Here is a 27701-nt window from a genome sequence, read left to right on the forward strand (position 1 = left end):
AACGACATCGGGACATTTGAGATAGTATATAGTCTATTTATATCTTTAACTCATTCTTTTTTGTCAAATTACCCTCAAAGTTTGAAGGTAATTATTATAATGCCATAATGAACGGTATTCAAAACTCACCCCTTTAGTATATATACATATATATATATATATATATATATTTTATTTTTTTTTGAACGGGAAGCTTGCATCAGTCTGGACCGAAGCCTAGTCATCATTTGCACACACACACACGCGTTCGGGCAGGAAACCCGAACCACACTCAGGGGATCCGACCCTTAAACCATCCCATACGGGGCAGGCGGGCCGGACCTTAGTCCCGGAGCGGGTCGGTAAAACCTTTAGTATATATTGATAATTGATAATGATAATGATAATGATAATGATAATGATAACGATAATGTGTTGTTAACTACTCGTAATAGATTTGGAAAATTTTCCGTGGGATACGTACCTTATTGCAGTTTTTTTGCCCCCATCATTAAAATTCCGGGATCTGGACTGGTATTACCCGTTTAGACAACTTTAAGCAGAACCCTATATAATATTATACATTTTACACTTTCCCAATGACAAAACACATTAGCTAAAAAACGTTACCCATAATTTGTTTTCTTAGCATATGTAAACTAGAAAATGATTTTATCTTTTTAGAATCACTTTGCACCTTTTGCATGCAATGAAACTAGCAGCATTAGTTCCCCAACGAATCAATACCCTATGTCCCATATATTTTTCCTATTTAATCTCCCATTCCTGAAATAATACAATAGTTTCAACTGTACAAACAATTAAACAATAATGGCTACAACGACCAAACCGGTGATCATCATTGGAGTCGACGAGAGTGAGCTGAGTTTTTACGCACTCGAATGGACACTTGATCACTTCATAGCGCCATATGTACCAAACTCTCCTTTCGATGTATTCATCATTCACTCAAAGCCTACTCCTGTTTCTACTATCGGGTTCACAGCTCCGGCTAGTAAGTAAAGCTAATTTTTATGACCTCTTTTTGTTTTTTTTCATTTATATTAGATTTGTTGTTTAACTTGACAAAATTTTCAGGTGTTGACAGTCTGTCACATGTGGATGTGGATTTGAAGAACATAGCTAATCGTGTTGTGGAAAGAGCAAAGGAGCTTTGCATTTCAAAATCGGTTCGTAATTCCAACTTCTAAGATATTAGGGGTGTTATTATGGAGTATGCTTACTGTTTATTAAGATAGACGGATATAAGCAGGCTGTATAACCATCACAAGATGACCTAGTGGTAGGCCCTGATATTCCTCACAAAAGGTCTCAGGTTCAGACCTCGCTGTCATCATATGTTGTGGTGACCAGCAGAAACGGTTATGGGATAACATGGTTAGACCGTGTACATCAGAATAAAAATACTCTCCTACCAAACAATCATCCGTTTTAGATAAGCAAATACCAATTATCATCAAAGCTGGTTCTAAAATGTATCAAAATGCAAAATGGATTCGATAATGATTTTGAATGATGTTTGTTTTAATCTAATGGTATTGAGGTTTATATATTGATATATGCAGGTGAAGGATGCAACAATAGAGGTTGTGGAAGGTGATGCTAGAAATGCTTTATGTGAAGCAGTGGAGAGGCACCATGCTGCCATACTTGCTGTTGGTAGCCATGGCCATGGAGCTATTAAAAGGTAGTAATACAACTTTGTCTAAAATAAGTAGATATCAACCTGGTGTCTGGAATTGTTTAATTTAAAGTACTTGGCTGCTAAAATGGTATACATCAATCACAAATACATGGGTCTAATACTAAGCAACTAAAGGGCAATATATTTGCTCGAATGTACCCATTCCATCCAGACATCCCGTGATCATTTCGAACCAATTTCCCTACCACCTTAGGATAACCTCTAATAAGGTATGAACTCGAGACCTAGACCTTGAGGCATTTTAGGACCCCCTAACTTATTTCCATTAAAGTTCTTTATGGCTCGCCCTCCTGAAGTACCAAAGGTGCTCTCAGCCCAGTGACTAAGAAATGGGCATGTGTTGAACTTCAAACCAATCAATTAAACATGGATTAATATGCTCGCCGAATCTGAAAGGACCCCAACCCCGTAAGCTATCTTTGGATGGTTAGGTTAAGCGAGTAGAAAGTTTCTTGTAAATCGACCATCACATGATAAGTTATTGGTTGGGGTCATGATAACCTCAAAAGAGGGTTCGGGTTCAAACATTACTAATAGCATCACAGCTTGTGGGATAACCCAATTATGCCATGTAAATTTGAGTAAAAAAGTTAGGCCGCATATATGTGAGTGAAAAAACATGCCCTACCAAGGTAATTTTATTTTTTAGAACGACAACTCACACACCCAATACAAATTAATCCACGAATTAAGCCTACTATGAGGCTCGAACCCCCAACCACTTGGTTAAAGGGCTCCCACCGCTAGGCTATAAGCCCTTTGGTCCAAGGTAATCTAAATAGGGAAAATCTTATCCGTATAAAGTTTCTTCTAAATTATTTTATTGATCATTAATAGGTTGCACGAATTCATGTATTTTTGGCGTTTACGATATTCCTAGTGGACACATCTAAGCATGGTATAAATGTTTTTGTAGGGCCGTTCTGGGAAGTGTAAGCGACTATGTTACCCATCATGCTCACTGTACTGTGATGATAGTGAAGAAGCCAAAGCCGAAACACGAAGGTGCTCATCATTAGTTTTCACCAAAGATCATTACAGTTGTTTGCAGAATCAAGACTATTGTATGCTTGTTTAATTTCTTCTGTTTGTAACTTCAGAAACTGGTTTTTCATTCTTGCAAATTGTAATGTGTGTGTTTCATTATATTAATAAACTCAACTATAATACTACAATAGTATGTATTTGCCTTCACATTTAACCATTTGTTGAACGCCACAAACTCCAAAAAAACTATGTAATTTGTAACAATGAATAAAGATCATGATTTAATTTTATTCTAGTCTTGGGACCTTCATACACAAAGATTTTTTACATTCGAAACTCAAGATTCACGATAGTTAGCAACGGACAAGTGGTGAAGTTGATTCGGATAGAGGCAGGAATCGGTAGGACCAGCTTTATACAAGAACATGATGCTAAAGACACCCTTGAATATGACACATGAACCTACATTCCATAATGACATCAAGATGATAAAGTAGAATAATAAAATGGTATACTTGATGCACAAGTTGTACCTAGTTAAAAGAACCCAACATTCTGGGCAGGCTTATTCGTGTAATTTTAGCATGATTGAAGTATCGAATAATAAGTATAGTTGGCGAAAGTAAAATCTTTACCGGATTTGGGAAAGGACGATTGTGTTATCTTTCTAGTTTGCTTAGAAACGCTTCCATTGGTGGTAGCTCCCTCACAATTTGGTCCCAACCAGGCAAGCCCTGTTGTAACAGAAGAATTTTCATCAACCTTTTGCAAAATGATATAAATAAAGATAATGAATTTTCTAATAACTATTATTAGGGTTGTCATTAAAAAATTCAGACATGCATCATATATTTGTAGATTGAAAAAAACCACCCACACTCTGAAAATAACTACCCTCCACCTACTAAATATATTTTTAATGATGGGTTGTCATTAGAAAAATCTTAAAGATAAATAAAGTCAAGAATTTGACCTCAAAAGTTTCGGCGAATAAAAATCAAGAAGCAGTTAACAATTTCACTATTTAATTTATTTTAACTATTAAAGATGAGCCGGATGGGTCGATCTACTAAATTAACACATTTTAATTAGAAGTTGACATTCTTCTTTCATTTGTGCATGGATAATGGTATGTTGGTAACGAAAAACAAAACTGTATGGTTATAAAGTTCATCCACATAAATCAGAATAATGATATGAAAAAGATATGAGAACTGACCCTTCCCGATCTCCGAACGCGACCATCTAGACGTAGTATAATATATACATCCTCACCAGGAGCAACTCCTTCCGATTTTTGTTGCTCCTTTATCCACCTTCACGGTTAAAACAAGAAAATTAGTAAAATTATATTTACAAATAGTAAGTCAACCTGTCTAACTTATTTCTTTTATAGCATAACGAAGCTTTACCTATAGACCCGCTCTTAATAAAGTATATCCTCAATTGACACATTTTTAATTAATGGGTTGAAAGTGTCATATCTAAGCATTTTAAAATATCGGTTCAAGTTTATGGCTAAAAAGCATTTAAAATGATCAAGAATATTACTAACCTTTCCCACTCCCCAGGTGCTACAACATCGGCCTTGAATCTAATCTCGGACTTCAATTTTGTTTTTGCGGTTATAGACTGAGCCCGTGTCTCGAAATCTTCCTATGGTGATGGCATCCACATAATAAAGAAAAAGTAAAACATAGAATAATCAATTGCAGTTCAAAAGTCACTATGTATTTAATCATATCTATACATCGGTATCATTTACTTAAAATATATTATATCTTATTTAAACAATACAGTTTTGTAATCATTCTCAAGACATTAAATGTTTATTGATTTTGAAAAAAAAGACTAAAACGTGGTGACCGGTCAACCCAACCTGACCCTTCTTGACCTGCATCTAAAAGTCACACACTTTGACCTGTTACTAGAGGTGGCAAATATGAACTGTTTATTTATGAATAGATCAATTTGGGTTATGTTTTACCGCTAATGGGTCAAAACAGTAACAAAAGAAAAGAGGTTAAAAGGTCATCTGACGAAATTCACTCACAATGTACTCTTAAATCATTTTATTCGAAAATAATTGATGCTATTGAAATAACACAGCTTTGAAATCATATACACAATTACAAGAACAAAAGAGTATTATGAAGTTTCGAGACAAATAGTGTTTTGTGTCAAGTGTAACCCAACCGCCCCACCCGTTTTGACACCTTTTAACAAGATGCAATATGGTGTTGTACATACCCCGACAGAGGGAAGAGATGCAGCTGCTTTTTTGGGACTACCAAACCCTCTTTTCTCAACTTGTGATTCTTTATCACCCCAAATGACCGGAACTAATATAACTCCTCGGTTAAGTAGATCCGTCCGAAACCTCTCGGCTTTTTGTACGGCCAAAGAGACCGTTTCTTTCTTCCCAGCCAATATAACCTTCACTCAAATAGTAGAAAGAATGTCGCACACCAAAAATATATTTGTGAGAAAATATTAAAAACGAAAATCTGAAAACTCGTGTTTTTATTCTCAATTTCTCATTGTCATAATCAAATCTAAAATGATTTGCTCCGTAGTAATCATGGTTAAGATACTTACGGGTCTTGCAGTGTCCCTTAGTTGCACAAGTTCAACGACTCGATTTGTTGAGAGGCGTAGAGGCAATCTTGATAGCGTTTCGTTTCTAGAAATTTGAGCAAGTTGTTCTTCCTCTTTCTTGTCATCCCAAATATACAATGCCACGAAAACTACAATACCTGCAAATAGGCCGATCGAAATGCTTGATTATGCTGAGAAAAAAGTTACAGGTAAAGGTAGAAAATCTAATAAAACCGCGTCCATTTGGGTCGAGTTTTATCTCAAAAGATCAAAAGAAAATATTTAACTAAAACTCAAATTGATTAAACAGGTCAAACGCATAGAAAGTAACCCATAACCTATTTTTAATGCACACAAGTGGCATAACCTCGGAATCCCTATCTTGTTCAAACATTTGTATTCTCATCCTAAAATGTATATTCCGCTTTGGTGATCATCTTAAAAATATTCATTCCATCTATTATTAAAATTAGAAGGAAAAGATTGAGCATTTTACCTGCAATATTAATGGCAGCATTTTGAGTAGTTGCGAAAACATCGGGAGCACCCTCACCACCTTTAATAGCAAAGAAAAGCCTTGGCAGTGTAAAGAACAATGAGATTCCGGCAGCTGCCGTAAATGCTACGTAGAAGAATTTTCTAACCCCGCGAAATGGAGCTTGAACTTCACTTATGAGTTTCAGATCTCGTCTGAAACCATAGCCTACATCTTCACCACCTAATCTGGCCTGTAAATAATTAACACATCGTTAATATACTTTAATACTTGGATAATCTTGAAAGACCCACCAAGAATTAAGATAAAAATCCCAACTTTACTGTAAATAACTAACACATCGTTAAATTACTTTAATACTTAGATAATCTTGAAAGACCCGCCAAGAATTCAAATAAAAATCCTAATTTTATGTAATGGGTGTTCGGATATGCATCTAAATCTTGATAAATTAAATCCCACTCATTGTTCAAATAAAAACTGAAACTTTTTGCACATTTGAACAACCCTTAACAATTGTTACATACGAAAAATGAATGTGAATGACCTCTTCTTGTAATTCTTTAAATTCGGGCAAAACTCTGAAGGAGGCCAAATCTGGATCGTTAAGAATTGTTCCGAATTTTAGATCATATTGTTTAAGAGCTGTGCGGAGACAATCTGCAGCTTTCTTTCCCTCCCCTCTTCCTCAAAGAGATAAAAATGAAATTTAATAAGATTGTTTCAGTACATTCATATGATAATAGATTTACAGGATACAAAACTCGTAAAAGTAGTAAGAAAGATAATAATATGTTTCACCTATAAGCATGACAACACGCTTTGTTATAAAGTGCAGCTTGAGCCTCTTCAGGGTTTGGATTCAAGGTAAGCGCTGTTTCGAACTGGACCAAAGCATCTTTCACCTGGAAAATTTATATGCATCAAATTTGTTCACTTTTCATATAAGTAGTCTATTAATTGTTTTTCATCAGTTGTAATAAAAATACAAAAGTGATTGAAAATTTGTTATAATGCTAAATAACCTTACTATAATGATATATAACTAAATTTGTGACCTTTAACCACTAAATAATTCTACTATCATGTCACCGTTAGGATTATCATATAGCGAAATTTTCAAGTTCAAGGTAAGAAATGATGCAAACTTCCCACCTTAATTCATTTCATTTCCCTATGCATATTATAAGCTTATTGATTTTTATTTTATTCTCCAATTCGATAAGCCGATAAGGTGTGCTAAATAAAATCATCATTTCAACAGCTTAATGATAGTCCATAATTCCTTTCAAATAGGCCGAAACATAGTATTACCAAAACATTTCAAAGTGTTCATTGCATTTAGTAAATTATAATTAAGCATGTTAAACATATACAATCAGATGAAATCACATACCCCAAACAATGATAATTTTTTGTAGTTGTGAAACACAATTAAAAGATAGAAGGTTTACGGAAAGTACCCGTCCTTTAGAGAAAAGGGAAAGTCCCAAGTTGACACAAGATTCCGGTGTCTGTGAACCAAATTCCGGCGACGGCGACGGTGGTGACGGTGAGGTTGAAGAAAAGCAATAAATTGGTGAAAAATGTGATCTTTTTATGGAATTGAAAGTGGGTTTTCTGTGAAGTTGTATAATTAGTGAGGATATTGAGTAATTTTGGGTGGTGGAGTAACGGCGGTTGGGATGATGATGATGGTGCCGGAAAACAGGATTGATGACATCCATATCAACCGTTGGTTCGTTTATCCACTCATTTGTTTTTGTATAACAAGTAGTACTAATAACCAAAACTCCCTTTTGCGCCTTAAAAGTAAATACGGAGTAAACCACCCAACTTTGGGTGGTTGAGTAGTACGTGAGATTCAATTTGAGAGACTACTAACCCAGGTTCGATTACTACCCCAAGCAGCGAGCTTCTAACTTTCAATAGTACTTCGATATCAACAGAGGCGAAGCCAGGATCCGGGGATAGGGGATGCTAAGCTTACACAGTATAAAAACAAACTCAACATAATCGCTCAATCAATAACATACATTCACTGTACGTAATCAACGATAACAAATCCATCCAGTTATAATGTATCATTACGAACGAATGATGAAGAGAAACATTTCTAAATAGAAGAACAAGTTTTTTCAAAAGAAATCATCAAAAAATAGATTGATATCTATCACACGTTGATCCGTTGTCTCACTGAGTAACATGTAAAATAGTTTCAACTCGAGAGAATTCATCCATAATATAATCTTCACCAACATGTGATGTGAATTTTTAACATCTTCCATAACATTACCTACTTCTTGTTGTGATCGGTGATCATCAACATTTATTTGTTTAAAAAAATCAAACACTTTTTTTTCTAGCTATGTCCGAGGTGTAGCCAAAAATTACTATTGAGCGGGCATAAATTTAATATGCTATATAAACACAAATCTCATACTTAAACAATATAAAAACCTTTTATAACGTAAAAGACAAACAAAAATTGAATATTTATTTTGAATATATCCAAAACATACACATGAAACTAATCATATCGATTAAAATCAATTTTAAAGTACTATGTAGATAAAAAGTAAATACCTTCTAATATATGTTAATCTGTTATAATTCAGTAGGCTTATAACTACCTTTAATGGTTATAAGAACAAAGAGAGAAAAAGAGAGAAGAAGGAGAGAAGAAATATTGATATTTGTTATAAAATATCTAGATTGTGTTATAAAATATCTAGATTGGATGTTAATTTTATTATTATTATATTTCTTGCATAGTAATATTTTATACTATAAATAGACATGTATGGTAACCATTTAAGGTGTACCATTTCTCTTGAAATATCAATATCAATATTTCTTCTCTCCTTCTTCTCTCTTTCTCTCTCTTTGTTCTTATAACCATTAAAGGTAGTTATAAGCCTACTGAATTATAACACGTTATCAGCACGAAAAGCTTAGTGTAATTAAAAGATATCTCAAACGATCACGAGTCACTGATCAAGGTATGAAATTATTAATAATTTTCAGACTCGAATATATCAAATTTTGGACTACTAACATTTATATTTATGTTATTTAAGTTATATATGGTCGGTTATACCACCTGAATTATATTTCTATAATCTAACTTTTACTAACTTCACTAACATTTATATTTATGTTATTTAAGTTATATATGGTCAGTTATACCACCTGAATTATATTTTATGTAATCTAACTCTTATTAACTTCACTAACATTTATATTTATGTTAATAAGACCTCATGATTGTACGCAACACGTCATTTGACAACACGGTACTTTATGTACGCAACACGTCATTTGACAACACGGTACCATGGGTCGAGATTAATTCCGATCAATACGAATACGATGGGGTCTTTATATGTTATCTAACATTTATGATTACTTATGCAATTAATCATTATTTATTTCATGCATACTAATGTTTATTTTTAAATTTATAATAATCTTAAAAGTTAAAATAAAAAAAAAAGGAATGGTAAAATGGAGTAGCTTTTTGTCAAAAATGAGGTATTGAAAATGAAGTGGTCTCCTTCTATAATTAAAAAAATATATATATACTTTCATCAAATGAATTTTTTTTTTGTGGCCGACAATTCCAAACACGAGTCAGTGTTTAGTTTATCAAGAATATCTCTTGCTTTGGTGAAAGGTCACGATCACGATATCGGGTGTTGTGAAAGAATTAAAAATTGGTCAAGTTTTTTTTATATATTTATAATTTACGGGTAACGTAAAAAAAAGGAAGTTTTTTTAAAAAAAAAACAAAGAAAGTGTTTAAATGAGTTTTACAGAAAGGGGGAAAGCAAAGTAAAAAAACTTTTTTTCAAACTTGTCAAATGTTTTGTTAAAAACGTGACCGTTGAAAAAAGGAGGTTGAATAATAAAACTTAAAAAACAAATTATTTTAAGAGTGTGCATCAAAATGGCCCGTTTAATAATGGGGAGTAAAAATATAGTCAAATTGTTTCAACGAACAAGGGTTCAATTGGATGTCTCTTAAAAAAAAATCCGCGGGTACGGGTGATGGATCCAATGGATCCGCATCCACGACCCGCGGGTGCTATCCCTAATTGTGACAAGTACAAATCAACTAAAAGTCTAAAAAATAAATGCTCTTATAGGGACCAAATGTTCACAATAATTGCCTAAGCTAGATATGAAACAAATAGTTCATAAAAAAAAAAGGTCGTTGTGCGTTTTCGGGATGATAGCCGAAATACACTTACAAAAGTAGGTCAGCCGTCAATTCTTTATGGCCATATCAACGTAGATCAATAAAATCATTTATTGTTTTGATAAAAGATTAATTAAAAATTAATTGTTTTTTGATCTTGAATTCTCGGTAACAAAAGCAAAGGTTGTTTTTGGTTGCCACAACAAACAAGACAGAGGTTGTTGACTTTTGTTGTTAAACATGGCACAAGTGAACAATAACAATAGATTATTGTTTTTGAAAAGAATAATGATGCGTTAATTTTATTGTTAAAGAAAATGGTTTTCATTGATGACTATGAACAAACGCAAACAAAGTGTTTGTGGTATTTGGTGATTAAAAAAAAAGTGCATCTAAAGCTTCTACTGAAAATAATATGCATCTGTAACATCCCGCCTTTTTCCGTTTACTTTTCCGTTTAACTATTTATGTTCCGTTATATGTTTATAACACGTCTCGTTGATACGCGTTTCAAATTATCTTGTTTAGGTAACTTAACGCACCCGATTAAAACATGAGGGACTAAACTTGTCAAAGTGTCAAAGAAACCACTAGGTCAAAGTGGTGGTCAACACCCTTTCTATCCACTCATTCACATTTTCATTTCATTTTCCTTTATTTCTCCTACTTTCACATTTTCCTTAAATTTGCTCCATCAAAGAATCATCATCTTAAATCGAGCTAGTGATTATCTTGCCAAACAAATTACGTATTTGAACTCCTCGTGATCTCCTCTTCGATTCCATACCAACCTCATTACATTTGGGTAACTTTCTAAAATCACTAATTTTATGTGTTCTTGAGATTTTTGAGTTAAAAGGTTGTTAATTAGTGTCTATGGCTCAAGTCTAGTTTGTTTATGTGATTTGTATGCTTGTTCTTGCCATTTTGGTGTAACTAGTTCATATGGAAAGTTAACATGCTTAATCTTGAGTTTTAAGTGTTCATATGTTGTTAGATGCTAAGACTTCATGTTTTAATCTTGTTCTTAGTGTTACTAGCTCCATTATGATGTAAAGATTGATCAAGAAACCCCTTAAACTTGATTATGAAATTTGGTGACTTTTGGTTAGGGTTTCACGAACTAGGAATGGATTTTTGATGCATTAAATGACATGAGATGTTAATTGTAAGTGTTAGGTTGTGTTGTATGCTTAATTACCTTCGAAACGGCATATTGTACATGTAATTTGGTTGCCAAATCATTAAATTGCAATATTGACTTGAATGCATTGATTATGGAACATTAAATGCGGTTTTGTTTATCATAAGTGCAAGCTTGATTGATGATATGTGTTTAGTTGCATTCCTTGTCAAAATACCCTTCCAACGATGTATGATAGGCGTTATAAGCGTTTGCGGGTCAAGAATTGTGTTAGAATTGGTTTTGGTTCGTGCACATTTAAAAAGCAGAAAAATAGCTGAAGCAGCAGGGTGGCGCGGCGCGCCATACCCCCCGCGCGGCGCGCCGATTGGGTCTGTCCAATTTGGTCAATTTTCGAATAATGTTTGCTATGCTACGCACCTCCGATTCACATGTAACTTGTCCTAGCATGCTCACACATGATTAAAAACCTCAGAAAAATAGTTCGGGACACGACCCGAGCGTGTTGACTTTTTCGTTGACTTTGACCGACCAAAGTTTGACTTTTTGTCAAACTTAACCAAATGATTTTTGCAACCTTCCTAACTTGTTTATATACTTGTATCTTGCATGAAACTTGACAATTTGATTTCACATGCTAAATAATCGAGTCGTAACGAGCCATAGGACTAATTGAACATCTTTGACCTATCGTGGTTACCGTTATTAATACAACCTATTTGTTTAGGTCAAGACTAGCATTGTTCTTTGCACACGTTACTTGTCGAAGTACTTTTTGGTTCGTGCATACAAGGTGAGATCATAGTCCCACTTTTACTCTTTTAAACTTACTTTTGGGATGAGAAAACATAAACGATTCTTTTGAACTAAGTGAACACAAGAACGGGAAAACAAACATTCTACATACGAGTTTAGAACGAAAATCCTCAATCCGATTATCATTAGTTACATCAGATGGTGTAAGCGAGAACTTATGTTATATGGCCATATGGGTTTGACAAACCCTCATTCAAACGGTTCGCTACCGTTTACGAATGAAATATATTTTCGGGAACAGTGTTGTTCTAGCACTAATTGATGGGGTATTCAACGGACGGAACGTTAAGCTTTGATAATTGGGTGCTCGTGAATATTAACTTTTAGAATGTACTATGGCTTTATCGATGTTGCAAATCTTGTGGTTCAACTTACTATTACTCATTTACTTATTTAAACCTATGATTTCACCAACGTTTTCGTTGACAGATTCTCTATGTTTTTCTCAGGTCCTTGAACATTAGGTGATACATGCTTCCGCACATACTATTTGATACTTGCATTGGATGTCGAGTATACTTGCTTACGTGGAACGTCTTTTTGACTACTTTTAATCGTGTCGCACGTGTTTCATACAAACTTTAAACATTGTTATGTACTTGTTATGGAAACTACTTTTGTAAACTTTGAAACACCCTTATGTATGAAATGAATGCGACATACCTTTCGGTCAAACTTTGTTATAAAGACTTACGACCATGTAATGGGACCATACGTAGATGACGCCGTCATTTGACGATTTGTCGGGGTCGCTACAAGTGGTATCAGAGCCTTGGTTGTAGGGATTTAGAGTTCATTGGTGTCAACCCCGAGTCTTAGGGTACATTGGTGAGTCTAGACTACAACCGGCATATAGACTTGACGTAGGAATTACTTGACTATTTGTGCATTTATACTCGAACTCTCTTACTCATATCTACTCTTATCCTATCTAAATCTTGCGTTGTATAATTTAATTGACACGCCACCTTGACTATATGATGTAATGTCGAATGCACATATGAATTAGGGTAATATAATTCCCGGAAATTATATTACGGTGACTCATATGAACATACCGACATTATGACATAAAGAATTTAAGGCGGGTCAAGGATAATTTTCTCTCTATCTTTATCCCATATCACGGTTAGTATTATTTAGAATACTAACCAACGGTATTCTTTTGTTTTGAAGGAACAATGGCTCCTCGTCGTGTACGCCGCAATGAAACTCCCGAACAAGCTCTCGAACGGATGATAGCTACCGCCGTAGATGCGGCCATGGCCGGTCACTCTTCCAACAACAATAACAATAACAACAACCACAACAACAACAACAACAACAATGGGGCCGGTAACTCAAACGAGGGATGCTCCTACAAAGCTTTCATGGGGTGCAAACCTCACACTTATGATGGAACCGGTGGACCGGTTGTGCTTACTCGTTGGTTTGAACAAACCGAGGCCGTCTTTAGCATAAGCGGTTGTCGTGATCAAGACAAGGTCAAATACTCCACCCACACGTTCTCTGGTGTTGCTCTCACTTGGTGGAACACCTATGTTCAATCGGTGGGTACCGATGAAGCTCATGCCCTCTCTTGGACCGATTTGAAGGAAAGGATGATTGTCGAATATTTTCCGCGCGAAGAAACCCGAAAGCTTGAAGAAGAACTAAGAGCTTTGAAAGCGGTCGGAAACGATCTTAAAGCTTATAATCAACGCTTCGCCGAACTATCCTTGATGTGTCCTAATCTTGTTAACCCCGAATCTCAAAGGATTGAGCTCTACATGCTCGGTCTTCCAAAAAGCATCAAACAAGGGGTGATGTCATCCAAACCCATTACTCATCAAGCCGCTATGAACATGGCTCGCCAACTAATTGAAACGGTTGACGAAATCGTAGTGCCGGCTCCTAAGGCCGAGGACAAGTCGGGTGGCAACAAAAGGAAATGGGAAGCCACTCCATCAACCAACTACAACAACAACACCTTCACCAAAAAGCCCTTCAACAACGACGGCAAGAAGGGTTATGTCGGAAACTTACCTTTGTGCAACAAGTGCCACAAACATCATTACGGCGAATGTAACAAGCTAATTTGTCACCGTTGCCAAGGAGTTGGTCATAGGGCCAACAATTGCACAAGCACCGCCCCCGTCGCTCGAAAGGGGCCCAATCCTCCAAGGACGGTCACTTGTTATGAATGTGGCCAAACGGGCCATTATAAGAACGAATGCCCGAAAAAGAAAGCCAACCCCAACAACCGAGGCCGAGCCTTTAACATCAACACCGAGGAAGCCCGAGATGACAATGAACTAGTCACGGGTACGTTTCTTCTCAACAACTCTTATGTTACTTGCTTATTCGATTCGGGTGCCGATAAATGTTTTGTGTCCAAGACTTTAGCTCCTACCCTTTGCACTCCACCACACCCTTTAGATACTACTTATTCCATCGAAGTGGCCGACGGAAAACTCTTGAGTGCCGACACATATTACCGGGGGTGTACTTTGAACATTTTGGGTAAGAAATTTGAAATTGACTTGATACCCATGGAACTAGGAAGCTTTGATGTAATAATCGGTATGAATTGGTTAGTCAAAACGAAATCTCACATTCTTTGTGATCTTAACGCAATCCGAATTCCTATCGAGAATGGTGAACCTTTGATCGTCTATGGCGATAAGAGTTGCACCGGACTCAACCTCGTTTCGAGTATTAAAGTTAGAAAACTACTCCGTAAGGGTTGTTTTGCGATCCTTGCTCACGTTAAGAAAGTCGAGTCCGATGAGAAGCACATCGATGATGTGCCAATTGTTAGTGACTATTCCGATGTATTTCCCGACGAATTACCAGGTCTTCCACCTCATCGACCGGTTGAATTTCAAATCGATCTTATTCCAGGAGCCGCACCCGTAGCGCGTGCACCATATAGACTCGCTCCATCTGAAATGCAAGAATTGCAAAGTCAAATCCAAGAACTACTTGATCGTGGTTTTATCCAACCTAGCCATTCACCTTGGGGCGCTCCGATTTTGTTTGTTAAAAAGAAAGACGGATCCCTACGAATGTGCATTGATTATCGTGAACTAAATAAATTGACGGTTAAGAACCGATATCCTCTTCCTCGCATCGATGACCTCTTTGATCAACTACAAGGGTCTTGTGTATATTCGAAAATCGATCTCCGCTCGGGTTATCATCAATTGAGGGTTAAGGGGGAGGATGTCTCCAAAACCGCTTTCCGAACTCGTTATGGTAGTTATGAATTCCTTGTCATGCCATTTGGTCTCACTAACGCACCGGCGGTGTTCATGGATCTTATGAACCGCGTGTGCAAACCGTATCTCGATAAATTCGTTATTGTGTTCATTGATGACATATTGATCTATTCTAAAAATGAAGAAGAGCACGAACAACATCTCTGACTTGTGCTTGAACTTTTAAGACAAGAACAACTCTATGCCAAATTCTCCAAGTGTGAATTTTGGTTAAAGGAAGTTCAATTTCTTGGTCATGTTGTAAGTGACCAAGGTATTAAAGTCGATCCAACGAAAATCGAAGCCATTAGCAAATGGGAGACTCCTACTACTCCTACTCACATTCGTCAATTTTTGGGTCTCGCCGGGTACTATCGTAGATTCATCGAAAATTTCTCTTTGGTTGCACGTCCTCTAACCGCATTGACTCACAAGGGAAAGAAATTCATTTGGGCGACCGAACATGAATCCGCATTCCAAATCTTGAAAACGAAGCTAACCACCGCTCCTATCTTGTCACTTCCCGAAGGCAATGATGACTTTGTTGTATATTGCGATGCCTCAAAACATGGTTTTGGGTGTGTATTGATGCAACGAACGAAAGTCATTGCTTATGCTTCTCGACAACTCAAAATTCATGAACGAAACTATACGACACATGATCTCGAACTCGGAGCCGTTGTCTTTGCACTTAAAATGTGGAGACACTATCTTTATGGAACCAAGAGTACTATCTTCACCGATCACAAAAGCCTTCAACACATTTTCGATCAAAAACAACTAAACATGAGACAACGAAGGTGGATTGAAACCTTAAACGATTACGATTGCGAGCTTCGTTACCATCCCGGGAAGGCAAATGTAGTAGCCGATGCCTTAAGTCGAAAAGAAAGAGCGGTGCCTCTCCGTGTCCGAGCTTTAAACATCACCATTCACACCAACCTAAATAGCCAAATTCGGGTAGCCCAAGATGAGGCTCTCAAGGATGAAAACATCTCTCTCGAACACTTGAACGTCCTCACCTCTCGATTCGAAGTTAAAGAAAACGGACTCCGATATTTCGCCGGAAGAATTTGGGTGCCTAGTTATGGGGATCTACGAAGCCTTATTTTAGATGAAGCCCATAAGTCACGATACTCGATTCACCCCGGTGCCAATAAGATGTACCACGACCTTAAACAACTATATTGGTGGCCGAACATCAAAAGGGACGTAGCCACTTATGTTTCCAAGTGTTTGACATGTTCCAAAGTCAAAGCCGAACACCAAAGACCGTCCGGACTACTTCAACAACCCGAGATCCCGCAATGGAAGTGGGAAAGGATAACGATGGATTTTATCACCAAGCTACCAAAAACGACGGGCGGTTATGATACCATTTGGGTTATTGTTGACCGTCTCACCAAATCCGCACACTTCCTTGCCATGAAAGAAACGGACAAAATGGAGAAACTTGCACAACTTTACATTAAGGAGATCGTAGCCCGACACGGTGTACCTTTATCGATTATCTCCGACCGAGATGGCCGTTTCGTTTCTAGATTTTGGCATACATTGCAAGAAGCGTTGGGAACGCGTTTAGACATGAGCACCGCATATCATCCTCAAACCGATGGACAAAGCGAACGTACAATTCAAACCTTAGAGGACATGTTACGAGCTTGCGTGGTTGATTTCGGAAAAGCTTGGGACAAGCACTTACCTCTCGCCGAGTTCTCTTACAACAATAGTTATCACGCGAGTATTAAAGCCGCACCTTTTGAAGCGCTATATGGCCGCAAATGTCGTTCACCTCTTTGTTGGGCCGAGGTAGGCGACGTGCAAATCACCGGACCCGAACTCATTCACGAAACCACCGAGAAAATCGTTCAAATCCGAGATAGGCTTAGGACGGCCCGAAGTCGTCAAAAGAGCTATACCGACAAACGACGCAACGATCTTGAATTTCAAGTCGGTGACCGAGTAATGTTGAAAGTCGCACCTTGGAAGGGTGTAATCCGTTTTGGGAAACGCGGGAAGCTAAATCCGCGGTATATTGGTCCTTTCGAAATCTTGGAGCGTATTGGAACCGTTGCTTATCGTTTAGATCTTCCGCCTCAATTGAACTCCGTTCATCCTACCTTCCATGTATCTAACTTGAAAAAGTGTCTTGCCGAACCCGATATCGTCATCCCTCTCGAAGAACTTACTATCGATGACAAACTTCATTTTGTGGAGGAACCGGTTGAAATTGTAGACACCTCCGTCAAGACATTGAAACAAAGCCGAATTCCGATTGTCAAGGTTCGTTGGAATGCCAAAAGAGGACCCGAGTTTACTTGGGAAAGACAAGATCAAATGCAAAGGAAGTATCCTCACCTATTCGTGAATTCGGAAACGCAAGACCGCGAGGAAGAAACAACGACTACTACGCCTACTTAAATTTCGGGACGAAATTTCTTTTAAGGTGTAGATAATGTAACATCCCGCCTTTTTCCGTTTACTTTTCCGTTTAACTATTTATGTTCCGTTATATGTTTATAACACGTCTCGTTGATACGCGTTTCAAATTATCTTGTTTAGGTAACTTAACGCACCCGATTAAAACATGAGGGACTAAACTTGTCAAAGTGTCAAAGAAACCACTAGGTCAAAGTGGTGGTCAACACCCTTTCTATCCACTCATTCACATTTTCATTTCATTTTCCTTTATTTCTCCTACTTTCACATTTTCCTTAAATTTGCTCCATCAAAGAATCATCATCTTAAATCGAGCTAGTGATTATCTTGCCAAACAAATTACGTATTTGAACTCCTCGTGATCTCCTCTTCGATTCCATACCAACCTCATTACATTTGGGTAACTTTCTAAAATCACTAATTTTATGTGTTCTTGAGATTTTTGAGTTAAAAGGTTGTTAATTAGTGTCTATGGCTCAAGTCTAGTTTGTTTATGTGATTTGTATGCTTGTTCTTGCCATTTTGGTGTAACTAGTTCATATGGAAAGTTAACATGCTTAATCTTGAGTTTTAAGTGTTCATATGTTGTTAGATGCTAAGACTTCATGTTTTAATCTTGTTCTTAGTGTTACTAGCTCCATTATGATGTAAAGATTGATCAAGAAACCCCTTAAACTTGATTATGAAATTTGGTGACTTTTGGTTAGGGTTTCACGAACTAGGAATGGATTTTTGATGCATTAAATGACATGAGATGTTAATTGTAAGTGTTAGGTTGTGTTGTATGCTTAATTACCTTCGAAACGGCATATTGTACATGTAATTTGGTTGCCAAATCATTAAATTGCAATATTGACTTGAATGCATTGATTATGGAACATTAAATGCGGTTTTGTTTATCATAAGTGCAAGCTTGATTGATGATATGTGTTTAGTTGCATTCCTTGTCAAAATACCCTTCCAACGATGTATGATAGGCGTTATAAGCGTTTGCGGGTCAAGAATTGTGTTAGAATTGGTTTTGGTTCGTGCACATTTAAAAAGCAGAAAAATAGCTGAAGCAGCAGGGTGGCGCGGCGCGCCATACCCCCCGCGCGGCGCGCCGATTGGGTCTGTCCAATTTGGTCAATTTTCGAATAATGTTTGCTATGCTACGCACCTCCGATTCACATGTAACTTGTCCTAGCATGCTCACACATGATTAAAAACCTCAGAAAAATAGTTCGGGACACGACCCGAGCGTGTTGACTTTTTCGTTGACTTTGACCGACCAAAGTTTGACTTTTTGTCAAACTTAACCAAATGATTTTTGCAACCTTCCTAACTTGTTTATATACTTGTATCTTGCATGAAACTTGACAATTTGATTTCACATGCTAAATAATCGAGTCGTAACGAGCCATAGGACTAATTGAACATCTTTGACCTATCGTGGTTACCGTTATTAATACAACCTATTTGTTTAGGTCAAGACTAGCATTGTTCTTTGCACACGTTACTTGTCGAAGTACTTTTTGGTTCGTGCATACAAGGTGAGATCATAGTCCCACTTTTACTCTTTTAAACTTACTTTTGGGATGAGAAAACATAAACGATTCTTTTGAACTAAGTGAACACAAGAACGGGAAAACAAACATTCTACATACGAGTTTAGAACGAAAATCCTCAATCCGATTATCATTAGTTACATCAGATGGTGTAAGCGAGAACTTATGTTATATGGCCATATGGGTTTGACAAACCATCATTCAAACGGTTCGCTACCGTTTACGAATGAAATATATTTTCGGGAACAGTGTTGTTCTAGCACTAATTGATGGGGTATTCAACGGACGGAACGTTAAGCTTTGATAATTGGGTGCTCGTGAATATTAACTTTTAGAATGTACTATGGCTTTATCGATGTTGCAAATCTTGTGGTTCAACTTACTATTACTCATTTACTTATTTAAACCTATGATTTCACCAACGTTTTCGTTGACAGATTCTCTATGTTTTTCTCAGGTCCTTGAACATTAGGTGATACATGCTTCCGCACATACTATTTGATACTTGCATTGGATGTCGAGTATACTTGCTTACGTGGAACGTCTTTTTGACTACTTTTAATCGTGTCGCACGTGTTTCATACAAACTTTAAACATTGTTATGTACTTGTTATGGAAACTACTTTTGTAAACTTTGAAACACCCTTATGTATGAAATGAATGCGACATACCTTTCGGTCAAACTTTGTTATAAAGACTTACGACCATGTAATGGGACCATACGTAGATGACGCCGTCATTTGACGATTTGTCGGGGTCGCTACAGCATCTAAAGCTTCTACTGAAAATTAATGTGCAAGGTACAACGTATAACTATATGGTCAAATTCATTTGAGCCTTCGGAGTCACAAGTATATGATGTATATATATATTACTCAATTAACAAAATAGTAAATTTAATTTATTCATATGAATAGTAAAACGAAATTAATTAATTTACTATTCACATAAAAAGCGCATATGATAAAAAGTGCATCGCATATGATAAGCACATATGATAAAAAGCGAATATGATGAAAAGCACAACGCATATGATGAAAATCGCATATGATTAAAAGCGTATATGGTGAAAAGGATATATGATAAAAAAAAAAAAAAACACATATGGTGATTTATAAAAATAAAAAAAAAAAACACATATGGTGATTAATGGAAAGCACATATGGTGATTAATGAAAAGTATATTGTGAAAAAGAATCACAAATGTTTCTTGAAAGAATTCAAGGTAAGATATATGAACCAATTCATCCATCATGTGAACCATTTTGATATTTCATGGTTCTAATAAACGCATCTAGCGGATGGTCTCATATTTGTATGTTATCAAGCCGTAATATGGCATTTGCAAAGTTTCTTGCACAAATTATTAAATTGAGAACACATTATTCTGATTACACCATTAAAAGGATGAGACTTGATAATACTGGTGAGTTAACATCTCAAGCATTTAATGATCATTATATATCTACAGGGATTGTTGTTGAACATCCAGTTGCTCATGTGCATACACAAAATTGGTTTAGCTGAATCAATAGATAAACGCTTACAGCTAATAACTAGACAATTGATAATGAGTACAAATCTCTCAATATTTATATGTGGACATGTAAATTTACATGCTGCGACATTAATTCGCATTATACCATGTGAAAGTCGTAAATATTTTCACTTAATACTTGATTTTGGCCAAGAGCCAAATATTTTCTACCTTAAAACATTGGTTGTGCAGTGTATGTTCCAATTGTATCACCACAACACAATAAAATGGTTCTTCAAAGAAAGATGATAATATATTTTGGATATAAAACATCTTCAATCATAAGATATATTGAACCCATGATGGGTGATGTTTTTACAGCACGTTTTACTGATTGTCATTTTAATAAAACATTGTTCCCTTGATTAGGGGGAGAAATAAAAATAAAAAATAAAATGATGCTTCATGATGTGAACATCAATTAAGGTATATTGAACTCGCACAAAAGAATGTGAAATGAAAGTTCAAAAATAATGCATATGCAAGAACTTGCAAATTAATTACTTTATGCATTTACAGATATAAAAAAGTGACTAAATCATATATACCAGCGATAAATGCTCCAGCTCGAACTGAAATTCCAAAAGCTGGCAATAATGTCACTGTTGAGTCTTTGCCACGCATCAAACGTGGAAGATCAATTGGTTCCGAAGATAAAAATCCTCGAAAAAGAAAATCAGCTGATAATGAGGTAAGAGAAAGTGTTCAAGAAGAACCACAAATCAATATTCCTTCTGCAGAGGATATTGATAAATGTAAATACTAAAATTGCGATAAATTATGCAATATTATGGAACCGAAATGAAACTAAAATCTCTATGAGATATTTTCATATAATGTTACAATGACATCATGAATAAAGATGATGATCTGGAACTAAAATCTGTCATTGAATATACAAAATGGACATGATTGAGCTCAATGGAAAGGAGCAATAAGAGCTGAATTAGAATCGCTCGATAAAAGAAAAGTTTTCGGATCAATCGTTATCACTTTTAAAGATGTGAAACGTATGGGATACAAATGAATTTTTATCCGAAAAAAATGTGCAAATGAAGTTACAAGGCAAAACTAGACTTGTAACTCAATATTTCCCACAAAGACCAGAAATGAATTAGGAGGAAAAATTATCCTCCTGTAATGGATACAATTACTTATTAGATACTTAATCAACCTGGTAGTTATTTAAATGCATCTCATGAATGTTGTTACTACTTATCTGTATGGATCACTTAATAGTGATATATATGAATATACCTAAAGGGTTAAGGTATCATAAGCATCTAATGTAAAACCCAAGGGAATATATTCCATTAAATCACAAAGATTTCTAAGTGGGTTTATACAAACGGGACGTATGTGGTATAACCGATTAAATGACTACTTGATAAAAAAAAGGGTATACTTATAAACTTATTTTGCACGTATGTTTTATAAAAAACAATGTTTCGGATATCTAATCGTAGTTGTTTATGTCAATGTTCTTAACATCATATGAACAGATAAAGAAATCTATGAAATTATTCAACTTCTAAAGAATTATTTTGAAATAAAAAAAAATCTTGAAAAAACCAAGTATTACCTTGGATTGCAAATTGAGCATATGCCTAATGGTCTAGTTGTACATCAAAAAACTTATACTGAAAAGATTTTAAAACATTTTTTAAAGATAAAACCAATTGGTTGTTAGATCACTCAATATTGACAATGATCCATTTCATCCCCGTGAAGATCATGAAGATATTAAAGGATCAGAACTTCCATATATTAGTGCAATTGGGGCTGTTATGTATCTTACAAATTGTACAAGACCTGACATTTCTTTTGCAGTTAATTTGTTGACAAGGTTCAACTCAGCCCTTACAAAAAGACATTGGAATGGGACAAACACATATTTTGATACCCCTGAGAAACTGCTGATTTAAAATTATTTTATTCTAACGTTTCAAAACAAGATTTGGTTGATTATGTATATGCAGGTCATTCATCAAATCCTCATAAAGATAAATCTCAAACTCGATATGTATTCCTAAATGGAGGTACCACAAAATCATGCGTTCTTAAAACAAACACTTGTTGCAACATCATCAAATCATGACGAAGTGATTGCATTATATGAAACTACTCGAAAATGTGTTTGGTTGAGATCAATGACACAAATCATTAATGATTCTTGTGGACTAGAATGCTATAAAAGACCAACAACTATCTTCACCAATAACTATATATGAAGATAATGCAGCTTGCATAATACAAATGAAAGAATAGTATCAAAAGTGACTGAACAAAATATAAATACTGACGAGGCGCCAAAGCCATAGACGGTCTTAACGGTCATAAGTTTGATGGAAAAGAATGGTATGTTGGTAAGGTTCAGAAAAGACTACAAGGGAATAGGAATTGAAACAAAGGTTTGAGCAAACCATGAAGGAGACTGTAGACAAATCACGAGGGCCAAACTTGTACATAAAAGATTTAGATGATACAGTTTCAGATGAAAACCTCAGATTTTTCTCATATACTCAAGATATCGTAAAAGACAACCAGATTAAAATGAGATACGTTCAATCAACAACTCTGCTGATCTTTATACCAAAGCACTGCTAACTGCTATTTTCAGAACACACGTTCATAATATTGGCATGAGGCATGTTCAGAAGATGTAACAACTCAGGCGTTGCCTACTTGAGGGGGAGTCAACTTTATGCTGCACTCTTTTTCCCTTAGCTAAAGTTTTATCCCAATGAGTTTTCTTTAGCAAGGTTTTTAACGAGGCAGTACTAGTTATTCTCTAATAAAATTGTCATCCAAGGGGGAGTGTTATAAAATATCTAGATTGTGTTATAAAATATCTAGATTGGATGTTAATTTTATTATTATTATATTTCTTGCATAGTAATATTTTATACTATAAATAGACATGTATGGTAACCATTTAAGGTGTACCATTTCTCTTGAAATATCAATATCAATATTTCTTCTCTCCTTCTTCTCTCTTTTTCTCTCTTTGTTCTTATAACCATTAAAGGTAGTTATAAGCCTACTGAATTATAACAATATTGATATTTTAAGAGAAATGGTGCACCTTAAATGGTTACCATACATGTCTATTTATAGTATAAAATATTACTATGCAAGAAATATAATAATAATAAAATTAACATCCAATCTAGATATTTTATAACACAATCTAGATATTTTATAACACTCCCCCTTGGATGACAATTTTATTAGAGAATAACTAGTACTGCCTCGTTAAAAACCTTGCTAAAGAAAACTCATTGGGATAAAACTTTAGCTAAGGGAAAAAGAGTGCAGCATAAAGTTGACTCCCCCTCAAGTAGGCAACGCCTGAGTTGTTACATCTTCTGAACATGCCTCATGCCAATATTATGAACGTGTGTTCTGAAAATAGCAGTTAGCAGTGCTTTGGTATAAAGATCAGCAGAGTTGTTGATTGAACGTATCTCATTTTAATCTGGTTGTCTTTTACGATATCTTGAGTATATGAGAAAAATCTGAGGTTTTCATCTGAAACTGTATCATCTAAATCTTTTATGTACAAGTTTGGCCCTCGTGATTTGTCTACAGTCTCCTTCATGGTTTGTTCAAACCGTTGTTTCAGTTCCTATTCCCTTTCAGTCTTTTTCTGAGCCTTACCAATATACCATTCTTTTCCATCAAACTTATGACCATTAAGACCGTTTATAGCTTTAGCGCCTCGTCAGCATTTATGTTTTGTTCTGTCATTTTTGATACTCTTCTTTCATTTGTATTATGTAAGCTGTATTATCTTCATAGATAGTTGTTACGCTTTTATAGCGTTCTAGTCCACAAGAATCAATAATGATTTGTATCATTGATCTTAACTAAAATCATTCCCGAGTAGCTTCATGTAATGCAATCACTTCGGCATGATTTGATGATGTTGCAACAAGTGTTTGTTTTGAGAACGTCATGATATTGCGGTGCCTCCATTTAGGAATACATATCCAGTTTGAGATTTAGCTTTATGTAGATCGGATAAATAATCTGCATCTGTATAACCAAACAAATCTTGTTTCGAGTTGTTAGAATAAAATAATTATAAATCAGTAGTTCCCCGAAGGTATCAAACTATTTGTTTGATCCCATTCCAATGTCTTTTGGTAGGGGCTGAGCTGAACCTTGTCAACAAATTAACTGCAAAAGAAATGTCAGATCTTGTATAATCTATAAGATACATAAGAACCTCAATTGCACTAAAATATAGAACTTCCGATCTGTTAAAATTTTCATGATCTTCGCAGGGATGAAATAGATCAGTGTCAATATTGAGTGATCTAACAACAATGAGTTTGTCTTTAAAAAAAAATGTTTTAAAATCTTTTCGGTATAAGTTGTTTGATGTACAAGTAAACCATTAGGCATATGCTCAATTTGCAATCCAAGGTAATACTTGATTTTTTCAAGATCTTTCATTTCAAAATAATTCTTTAGAAGTTGAATGATTTCATAGATCTCTTTATTTGTTCATATGATGTTAAGAACATTGACATAAACAACTACGATCTCATATCCGAACATTGTTTTTATAAAACATACGTGCAAAATAAGTTTATATTTATACCCTTTTTTTTATCAAGTAGTCATTTAATCGGTTATACCACATACGTCTCGTTTGTATAAACCCACTTAGAAATCTTTGTGATTTAATGGAATATATTCCCTTGGGTTTTACATTAGATGCTTATGATACCTTAACTCTTTAGGTATATTCATATATATCACTATTAAGTGATCCATACAGATAAGTAGTAACAACATTCATGAGATGCATTTAAATAACTACCAGGTTGATTAAGTATCTAATAAGTAATTGTATCCATTACAGGAGGATAATTTTTTCTCCTAATTCATTTCTGGTCTTTGTGGGAAATATTGAGTTACAAGTCTAGTTTTGCCTTGTAACTTCATTTGCACATTTCTTTTCGGATAAAAATTCATTTGTATCCCATACGTTTCACATCTTTAAAAGTGATAACGATTGATCCGAAAACTTTTCTTTTATCGAGCGATTCTAATTCAGCTCTTATTGCTCCTTTCCATTGAGCTCAATCATGTCCATTTTGTATATTCAATGACAGATTTTAGTTCCAGATCATCATCTTTATTCATGATGTCATTGTAACATTATATGAAAATATCTCATAGAGATTTTAGTTTCATTTCGGTTCCATAATATTGCATAATTTATCGCAATTTTAGTATTTACATTTATCAATATCCTCTGCAGAAGGAATATTGATTTGTGGTTCTTCTTGAACACTTTCTCTTACCTCATTATCAACTGATTTTCTTTTTCGAGGATTTTTATCTTCGGAACCAATTGATCTTCCACGTTTGATGCGTGGCAAAGACTCAACAGTGACATTATTGCCAGCTTTTGGAATTTCAGTTCGAGCTGGAGCATTTATCGCTGGTATATATGATTTAGTCACTTTTTTATATCTGTAAATGCATAAAGTAATTAATTTGCAAGTTCTTGCATATGCATTATTTTTGAACTTTCATTTCACATTCTTTTGTGCGAGTTCAATATACCTTAATTGATGTTCACATCATGAAGCATCATTTTATTTTTTATTTTTATTTCTCCCCCTAATCTAGGGAACAATGTTTTATTAAAATGACAATCAGCAAAACGTGCTGTAAAAACATCACCCATCATGGGTTCAATATATCTTATGATTGAAGATGTTTTATATCCAAAATATATTATCATCTTTCTTTGAAGAACCATTTTATTGTGTTGTGGTGATACAATTAGAACATACACTGCACAACCAATGTTTTAAGGTAGAAAATATTTGGCTCTTGGCCAAAATCAAGTATTAAGTGAAAATATTTACGACTTCCACATGGTATAATGCGAATTAATGTCGCAGCATGTAAATTTACATGTCCACATATAAATATTGAGAGATTTGTACTCATTATCAATTGTCTAGTTATTAGCTGTAAGCGTTTATCTATTGATTCAGCTAAACCAATTTTGTGTATGCACATGAGCAACTGGATGTTCAACAACAATCCCTGTAGATATATAATGATCATTAAATGCTTGAGATGTTAACTCACCAGCATTATCAAGTCTCATCCTTTTAATGGTGTAATCAGAATAATGTGTTCTCAATTTAATAATTTGTGCAAGAAACTTTGCAAATGCCATATTACGGCTTGATAACATACAAATATGAGACCATCCGCTAGATGCGTCTATTAGAACCATGAAATATCAAAATGGTTCACATGATGGATGAATTGGTTCATATATCTTACCTTGAATTCTTTCAAGAAACATTTGTGATTCTTTTTCACAATATACTTTTCATTAATCACCATATGTGCTTTCCATTAATCACCATATGTGTTTTTTTTTTTTTATAAATCACCATATGTGTTTTTTTTTTATCATATATCCTTTTCACCATATACGCTTTTAATCATATGCGCTGTGTTTTTCACCATATGCGCTTTTAATCATATGCGATTTTCATCATATGCGTTGTGCTTTTCATCATATTCGCTTTTTATCATATGCGCTTATCATATGCGATGCGCTTTTTATCATATGCGTTTTTTTATGTGAATAGTAAATTAATTAATTTCGTTTTACTATTCATATGAATTAATTTAGATTTACTATTTTGTTAATTGAGTAATATATATATATACATCATATACTTGTGACTCCGAAGGCTCAAATGAATTTGACCATATAGTTATACGTTGTACCTTGCACATTAATTTTCAGTAGAAGCTTTAGATGCATATTATTTTCAGTAGAAGCTTTAGATGCACTTTTTTTTTAATCACCAAATACCACAAACACTTTGTTTGCGTTTGTTCATAGTCATCAATGAAAACCATTTTCTTTAATTTTATTTTATACAATAAAATTAACGCATCATTATTCTTTTCAAAAACAATAATCTATTGTTATTGTTCAC

The 27701-nt window shown here is 35.1% G+C and overlaps 2 protein-coding genes across 2 annotated transcripts; one reads left to right on the top strand and one right to left on the bottom strand.

The window, feature by feature from the left end:
- Nucleotides 1-772: 772 nt before the first annotated feature.
- Nucleotides 773-2906, top strand: LOC139871807 (universal stress protein PHOS34-like). Its single transcript, XM_071859542.1, has 4 exons — nucleotides 773-994; nucleotides 1078-1169; nucleotides 1566-1687; nucleotides 2622-2906. Exons 1-4 carry the CDS (start codon nucleotides 811-813, stop codon nucleotides 2722-2724), a joined length of 501 nt encoding a protein of 166 aa, XP_071715643.1. The 5' UTR covers nucleotides 773-810; the 3' UTR covers nucleotides 2725-2906.
- Nucleotides 2821-7513, bottom strand: LOC139871806 (protein LOW PSII ACCUMULATION 1, chloroplastic-like). The gene is made up of 10 exons (XM_071859540.1): nucleotides 7250-7513; nucleotides 6588-6691; nucleotides 6334-6469; nucleotides 5787-6018; nucleotides 5291-5448; nucleotides 4943-5128; nucleotides 4248-4348; nucleotides 3912-4008; nucleotides 3328-3426; nucleotides 2821-3154 (listed from the first exon to the last, which is right to left on the bottom strand). The coding sequence occupies exons 1-9, from the start codon at nucleotides 7511-7513 to the stop codon at nucleotides 3352-3354; spliced, it is 1353 nt and encodes a 450-aa protein (XP_071715641.1). The 3' UTR covers nucleotides 2821-3154; nucleotides 3328-3351.
- Nucleotides 7514-27701: the final 20188 nt, after the last annotated feature.

This window comes from Rutidosis leptorrhynchoides, chromosome 10, assembly GCF_046630445.1.
Source record: "Rutidosis leptorrhynchoides isolate AG116_Rl617_1_P2 chromosome 10, CSIRO_AGI_Rlap_v1, whole genome shotgun sequence".
In the NCBI taxonomy this organism is placed as follows: domain Eukaryota; kingdom Viridiplantae; phylum Streptophyta; class Magnoliopsida; order Asterales; family Asteraceae; genus Rutidosis; species Rutidosis leptorrhynchoides.

Coding starts and splice junctions, on each gene's coding strand:
- LOC139871806 (XM_071859540.1), bottom strand. CDS start 7,513: ATGGATGTCATCAATCCTGTTTTCCGGCACCATCATCATCATCCCAAC. Junction 5,129..5,290: donor TAAGGGACACTGCAAGACCC/GTAAGTATCTTA, acceptor ATTTGAGTGAAG/GTTATATTGGCTGGGAAGAA. Junction 3,427..3,911: donor GCGTTCGGAGATCGGGAAGG/GTCAGTTCTCAT, acceptor CTGTTACAACAG/GGCTTGCCTGGTTGGGACCA.
- LOC139871807 (XM_071859542.1), top strand. CDS start 811: ATGGCTACAACGACCAAACCGGTGATCATCATTGGAGTCGACGAGAGT. Junction 995..1,077: donor CGGGTTCACAGCTCCGGCTA/GTAAGTAAAGCT, acceptor CAAAATTTTCAG/GTGTTGACAGTCTGTCACAT. Junction 1,688..2,621: donor GGCCATGGAGCTATTAAAAG/GTAGTAATACAA, acceptor ATGTTTTTGTAG/GGCCGTTCTGGGAAGTGTAA.